Source organism: Epinephelus moara, chromosome 4, assembly GCF_006386435.1.
Source record: "Epinephelus moara isolate mb chromosome 4, YSFRI_EMoa_1.0, whole genome shotgun sequence".
Classification (NCBI taxonomy): Eukaryota; Metazoa; Chordata; class Actinopteri; order Perciformes; family Serranidae; genus Epinephelus; species Epinephelus moara.
In genome coordinates this window covers 19627805-19635013 of record NC_065509.1, presented here as the reverse complement: position 1 = coordinate 19635013, position 7209 = coordinate 19627805, and the positions used below count along the sequence as shown (strand labels likewise).

General features: G+C 46.7%; 1 protein-coding gene across 6 annotated transcripts in view; it reads left to right on the top strand.

Moving 5' to 3' along the window:
• Positions 1 to 7209, top strand: part of LOC126389321 (NACHT, LRR and PYD domains-containing protein 1 homolog) — a 14939-nt gene that overhangs the window by 4645 nt on the left and 3085 nt on the right. For 2 of the 6 annotated variants that reach the window (XM_050042944.1, XM_050042948.1), the window contains exons 1-8: positions 7 to 15; positions 403 to 445; positions 4482 to 4606; positions 4859 to 5073; positions 5169 to 5419; positions 5537 to 5665; positions 6530 to 6662; positions 6813 to 6851. In XM_050042944.1, the coding sequence (XP_049898901.1) occupies positions 4482 to 4606; positions 4859 to 5073; positions 5169 to 5419; positions 5537 to 5665; positions 6530 to 6662; positions 6813 to 6851 (892 nt within the window). In that variant the 5' untranslated portion in view covers positions 7 to 15; positions 403 to 445. Of the gene's footprint in view, positions 1 to 6; positions 16 to 402; positions 446 to 4481; positions 4607 to 4858; positions 5074 to 5168; positions 5420 to 5536; positions 5666 to 6529; positions 6663 to 6812; positions 6852 to 7209 lie in introns of those variants that run through there. The other 4 variants (XM_050042949.1, XM_050042947.1, XM_050042946.1 and 1 more) reach the window with 4 other exon arrangements.

The window sequence follows — 7209 nt, the reverse complement described above, 5'->3', positions numbered from 1 at the left end:
CGAGGAGACGTTACCGTAAACTCACAGGCTTTTACTTTGGGCTTTCTTTATTTGCAATTGATACTTTGTGTACATAGATTTTTTTCAGATGTGTAGCACTGCCGTCTCTGCCTTGATCAGTGATGCTAATCTCTATACGTAAATGAATAAATAAAATGTATGTTTCCTTAAGCCAACTGGAGAAACAGACTGCAAGGGCCATCAGTAAACATAATCAATTATCCTTTATCATTTCAGACTTGATGCACAGTGTGGGATTATNTCTGCCTTGATCAGTGACGCTAATCTCTATACTTAAAATGAGTAAATGAATAAATAAAATGTATGTTTCCTTAAGCCAACTGGAGAAACAGACTGCAAGGGCCATCAGTAAACATAATCAATTATCCTTTATCATTTCAGACTTGATGCACAGTGTGGGATTATTGACCCAGAACCAGTCCATGTGAGTAGATCCTCAGCTGTCTAAAGCATCCTTTTTGCCCTCTGCAGCAGGTTGTTTGTGTTTTGCATCTACTTTTATTTTAATTTTGAAATGCATGGATTGATGATTACAATCAAGAGTCAACAGTTCAAATATCAATATATAAATACAATATTAAGACTCTGTTTCTGCATTGTCTGTTTTTCACCTCAAATGTTTTCAGGAACATATTTTAATGTACTGGTTAGCTGTAAAATGAGAGAGCTGGTCCGCCTAGTGGGCAGTGCTTGTGACTGCAGTTGACTATTTCCACCATAGTGGTCTGGTCATAAACTTTTTTATTTTACAGCTAAACAGTACACTAAAATATGTTTATGAAAATAGGGAGTAACAGAATCTTGATTCAGATTTGATCAGCGCTGTCAAGTTTGACAGTTTGACTGCAGTTCATGAAGTGATTGACAAAATTGACAACTACGTTAGAGACTCCGGGTGCCCAGTAGCTCAGTAGGTAGAGCAGGTGTCCCATGTACAAAGACAATGTCCCTGCTGCAACGGGTGCAAGTTCAATTGCAGTCCTTTGCTGCATGTCATCCTCCCTCTCCCCTCTTCACAATTATCCTGGCCTGTCCAATACAGACAGACCCCAAAACATCTTTAAAAAAAAAGAGACACTCCTTGGGTCTGATTTGTAGTTTTTGGTGCACTGTAGATTGTAGCAAATGCCACCAGAGGCAATAGGAGGCGCCCTGTGGGCCCACCACCGGCAGGGATAGAAATCGGGGTCGGGTGCATTGTGTGCCGGGCGGCAGGCAGGGGCGGGGCCCCTGGCATGCCGATCCCTGGCGTCGTGGACTGGTTTTTGGTACGTAAAATGTCACCTCTCTGGTGGGGAAGGAGACGGAGCTGGTGCGGGAGGTGGAGCGGTACCGACTAGGTATAGTTGGGCTCACCTTCATGCACAGCACTGGTTCTGGAACTAAACTTCTGGAGAGGGGCTGGACTTGCGCTTTTTCCGGAATTGCTCAGGGTGAGAGGCACCGGGTGGATGTGGGGACACTCACAAGCCCCCGGCTGAGTGCCGCTGTGTTGGGGTTCTCCCCGGAGAACGAGAGGGTCGCCTCGATGTGACTGCAGGTCGCAAAGAGAAGGTCTCTGACTGTGGTTTGTGCTTATGCACTGAACGGCAGTGTGGAGTACCCAACCTTCTTGGAGTTTCTTGGCGGCGTTCTGCAAGGGGTGCTGGCTGGGGACTCCATAGTTCTCCTGGGGGACTTCAACGCTCACATGGGCAATGATGGAGAAACCTGGAGGGAGGTGATTGGGAGGAATGGCCTGCCTGATCTGAACCCGAGTGGTGCTTTGTTATTGGACTTCTGTGCGAGCCATGGACTGGCCATAACGAACACCATGTTCGAACACGGAGGTTCATAAGTGTACCTGGTACCAGAACACCCTAGGCCTAAGATCATTGATCGACTTTGTGGTCATATCAGCAGATCTGCGGCTGTGTGTCTTGGACACTCGGGTGAAGAGAGGAGCAGAGCTGTCAACTGATCACCACCTGGTGGTGAGTTGGATCAGATGGCGGGGGAGAGCTGGTAAACCCAAACGTGTAGTGAGGGTGAACTGGGAACGTCTGGCAGAGGACCCTGTCCGTCAGGTCTTCAACTCCCACCTACGGGAGAATTTCTTGTGCGTCCCGGGGGAGGTTGGGGACATGGAGTCTGAGTGGGCCATGTTCAAAGCCTCCATTGTGGAGGCGGCTGCTAGGAGCTGTGGTCAGAAGGTTGTCGGTGCCTGTCGAGCGGCAACCGAAGAACCCGCTGGTGTACACCAGCGGTGAGGGAGGCCATTCTGCTGAAGAAGGAGGCCTTTCGGGTCTGGCTGGCTCAGGGGTCTCCTGAAGCAGCAGACAGGTATCAGTTGGCCAGAAGGGCTGCGGCTGTGGCGGTCACTGAAGCAAAAACCCGGGTGTGGGAGGAGTTCGGGGAGGCTATGGAGAAGGACTTTCAGTTGGCCTCAAGGAAGTTCTGGCAGACCATTAACCGACTCAAGAAGGGAAAGCAGAGCTTGTCTCAGGCTGTGCTCAGCAGAGAGGGAGGACCGCTGACCCAAACTGGGGACATCGTCGGGTGGTGGAAGGAGCACTTTGAGAACCTCCTGAACCCGGCCATCACGTCGACTGAGAACGAGGCAGAGCCTGAAGACTCGGGGGAAATCTCGCCCATATCCCTGGCGGAGGTCGCTGAGGTAATTAAAAAGTTCCCCAGCGGCAAGACGCCTGGTGTGGATGAAATTCGCCCTGAGATGCTGAAGGCTCTGGGCACTGTTGGGCTGTCTTGGCTGACACGCCTGTTCAGTGTCATGTGGAGGTCGGGTACGGTGCCTGCAGAGTGGCAGACCGGGGTGGTGGTCCCCATCTTCAAAAAAGGGGATCAGAGGGTGTGCTCCAACTATCGGGGTATCACACTGCTCAGCCTCCCGGGTAAAGTCTATTCCAGGGTGCTGGAAAGGAGGCTCTGACTGATTGTCGAACCTCAGATTCAGGAGGAGCAATGCGGATTCCGTCCTGGCCGTGGAACAGTGGACCAGTTCTTTACCCTTGCAAGGCTGCTGGAGGGGGCGTGTTAGTTTGCCCATCCAGTCTACATGTGCTTTGTGTCCCTCAAGGGGTCTTGGGGCGGGTACTGCAGGAGTATGGGGTTCCAGGCTCGCTGCTACGAGCCATTCAGTCCCTGTATGACCAAAGTGAGAGCTGTGTCTGCATTCTCAGTGTGAAGTCGACCACGTTCTCGGTGGGTGTTGGCCTCCGCCAAGGTTGTCCCTTGTCACCAATCCTGTTTGGGATCTTCATGGACAGGATCTCGAGGCGCAGCCGGGGGGAGGAAGGGGTCCGGTTTGGGGACCTCAGAATTGCATCCCTGCTTTTCGCAGATGATGTGGTTCTCTTGGCTCCATCACACCGTGACCTCCAGCATGCACTGGAGCGTTTTGCAGCCGAGTGTGAAGCAGTTGGGATAAGAGTCAGCACCTCCAAGTCTGAGGCCATGGTCCTCTGTCAGAAACCGTTGTTTTGCCCTCTCCGGGTTGGGGGAGAGTTACTGCCTCAAGTGAGGGAGTTAAAGTATCTTGGGGTCTTGTTCACGAATGAGGGTAGAATGGAGCGTGAAATGGATAGGGGGGTCGGTACGGCTTCTGCAGTGATGCGGGCGCTGCGCCGGTCTGTCGTGGCGAAGAGGGAGCTGAGCCAGAAAGCAAAACTTTCAATTTACTGGTCCATCTATGTCCCAACCCTCACCTATGGTCATGAACTCTGGGTAGTGACTGAAAGAATGAGGTCGCGGATACAAGCGGTGGAAATGAGTTTCCTCCCTGGGGTTGCTGGGCTCAGCCTTAGAGATAGGGTGAGGAGCTCGGACATGCGGAGGGAGCTCGGAGTAGAGCCGCTGCTCCTTTGTGTCGAAAGGGGTCAGTTGAGGTGGCTCGGGCATCTGATCAGGATGCCTCCTGGGCACCTCCCGCTGGAGGTGTTCCGGGCACGTCCCACTGGTAGGAGGCCCAGGGGCAGACCCAGAACACACTGGAGGTATTACATATCTCATCTGGCCTGGGAACGCCTTGGGGTGCCCCAGGAGGAGTTGGAAAGTGTTGCTGGGGAGAGGGATGTCTGGGATGCTTTGCTTGGCCTGCTGCCCCCGTGACCAGGCCCCGGATAAGTGGATGAAAATGGATGGATGGATGGCAATATGAGGAGGAGGGACATAATCTTTTCACAGACTATCTGTCTCATATAATACTTTGTGTATGTTGTGAGAGTTTCAGCAAATGTGACAACAATCTTTTCATAAAAGTTACCTCCTGTAGTTTTAGAGTCGTATGTGACACAGAGCATATCTGTGATTCAGGGTCTGTCTTCACACAGCTGTGCTAACAACAGCAACAATGCTGACAGAGCCACCTTTTGTTTTATCTCACCACAACAAAAGTATCAGCTGTACTACTGTTTCGAATATACTGTGAATCTACATTAAGTTATTATTTTAACGTGTTTCAGATGTCACACAATGATCCTCTTTTGAGTATGGGGGCAACTGGAAGTGATCTGTTCCCTGAGCATGACTGGATTAAACTTGAGCCTGAAGTGAACTGTGTGGATGCAGACGATGCTCCAACTTACAGGTAAAAAAATGTCTTCAAATACTTTGGCACAGCAAACACATTTTCACAGAAGGAAAACTATGATCTTTTTCGGTGTTTTAACATTAATGCCAATACATAATTACAATTATCGTGGTATTGTTACATTTCACAGCAAATTAAAACAAGGCAGATTTTGTTTTCTGTTTACATTAATGATATTTCTGATCTTACAATATTCGAGCACAAAGGAGACCCAAACTTACAATACTTGTTTTCCCTTTAATGAATTAGCCTGCAGTCTGAAGCAGGTGCCTTTGAATGCAGTGTCTCTGGCTTGCGCTGGGTTTGTAAGGAAAAGGTCAGCTTCAAGTACCAGTTTTGCTCTTGGGAGGGGCACGCAGACAGACTGAAAACCATGTGGTACATCCCTGGAGGTCCCCTACTGGACATTACAGTCATTGCTGGAAAGTTAGATGAAGCACATTTGCCACACTGGATCTGCACAGGTAAGCAACATCATATGATAAAAACAAGATGTAACAACCTCAGTAATGTTTGATGTATGTCTTTCAAAACCTTTATACACGTGTCTTTTGTGCAGAAGACAACCCTACAGTTTTAGACAAGTTTGCAGTCCTCCACGTAGATACATGTGGAGACGTTGTGGAACAAGTGTCTGAGGTCACATCATCCCATGTCAAGTTGTCTCAGCCAGCTTTCTCTCCAAGAGGAGTCCTGATGAGAGCCGGCTTCTCCGTGAGAATTCACTGTAAAGTGTTAATATACAAGACCACCAAAACATTCCTCACACTGCATGTCTATGTGATCCCTCATGATCAGGCTCTAGAAGAGGTGATTACATATCTTACTGGCACCATGTTGATTCACACTTCAAAACACAGGCAGCAATGTTGGCTGCTGTAACCTTGAAGCATCTTTGTGCTGATGATGTCTTTTTTCCTCCCACAGAAAATACAGAACAAGGAATTATCCAGTGGATGCAGAGTGATCCAAAAGCCATACCCAGTAAAATCCCTGAAAATGCGCGACTATTTCATCCTCACAGTTGATATGGACACTGCAGAAATTTACCCCAAGGTAAAGTTTGGACTGTATTTACTTATTGATTTAATTGTTATAAAATAAATAATAAAATGGACTAATATGAAGCTCAAGCCAGGAGATGGTTAGCTTAGCATAGCATAAAGACTGAAAACAGGAGGAAACAGCTAGCCTGGCTCTGTCCAAAGGTTACAGAATCTGCTGACCAGCACCTTCTAAAGCTAACAAACAGTCTGTATTATCTCTCGTAAAATGACAACTTGTTAAATACACTGCGTTTTATTTAAGGATGAAACTCATGGACAAACATAAGGATTAACACAGTCATGCTAGCTGCTTCCCCTTGCTTTCAGTGTTTAAGCTAAGCTAACTGTGTTCTGATTTACCAGCCAGATTAAGCACATTTTCCAAAATGTCAACATTTTCTTAAAGATATTGTTAATCCCGGCTCTTAGGCTGGAACAATGATGGGAAATGAGACGAGTGAACAAATACTTATAAGAGCTCATTTATTTACAAAATAACAATAAATAACCGAACAAACGTGAAAGTCAGTTATCAGTCATATCTGTGAAAACGAAGAGGGAGGCTCTGTTGGTAGGTGGTGAGCTTCTATATCATGGCCAGGCCCCGATGTGGCTCATGAGGTTAATGACGACCCTCTTCCTTGACCCGCATCCTGAAACAGAAAAACAGCCAGGAAAACAGGCACACTGAGCAGAGCAGAGCCGTCATTATATCCTGTCTTTGCATTGTTTTGGTAAAATACAGCCCCTGTGGCTTGCCACCTGAAGATATCAGCACATTTTTCTTCAGGCGTGTAACTTATCACATTTTAAAAATTGACCTCAGCACAAAGTCTAACTCTGCTCCTTCCCCCTTTATATATTTCTGTCACAGAAATTAAAGCTCATATATGAATGGTGTGACCCAAACTTCTTCGAAGTGTTCATTGACGATCCTGACAGTAATTTCGAGCTCGGACTCAGACACAAAACAAGTGGACAAGTGTGGACCTGTGCAATTCGAAAAGGTCAGTGGTGATGAAATGATATTCTGTGATGTGTGTATTTACGGCACCTGTATATCATTCTTGTTTAGCTAAAATGGCTTAAATTAAGTGTCTTGTGTTGTGAATGCAGAACATAAAATTTACATATTGTTTATCTGGATTTTATTTCAGATGACTATCAAAACACTGGTGATCTTCAGGTGATGTATGGTAAGACATAATATATGATGAGTACTCAGTAGAAATACACATGTATGAAATATAAGGAAGGCAACGAGCACTAGCAAATCAGAAAAAGAGTAGGGTGGGTCATGCCTTTGCCATTATAGAAAAAAAATTGGTGTCCCAAATTAGGGCTGCAACTAACGATTATTTTCATTGTTGACTAATCTGCCGATTATTTCTTCGATTAGTCGACTAATCATTTTATCAAAAAATGTGTTAAAATGTTGAAAAATGTCGGTCTGTCTCTCCCAAACCCCAAAATTATTGTCATTTAATGTCTTGTTTCATACTCACGCCAAAGGGTTTTAGTTCACCGTCATGGGAGAGTGTGTAAAGCTGCCAA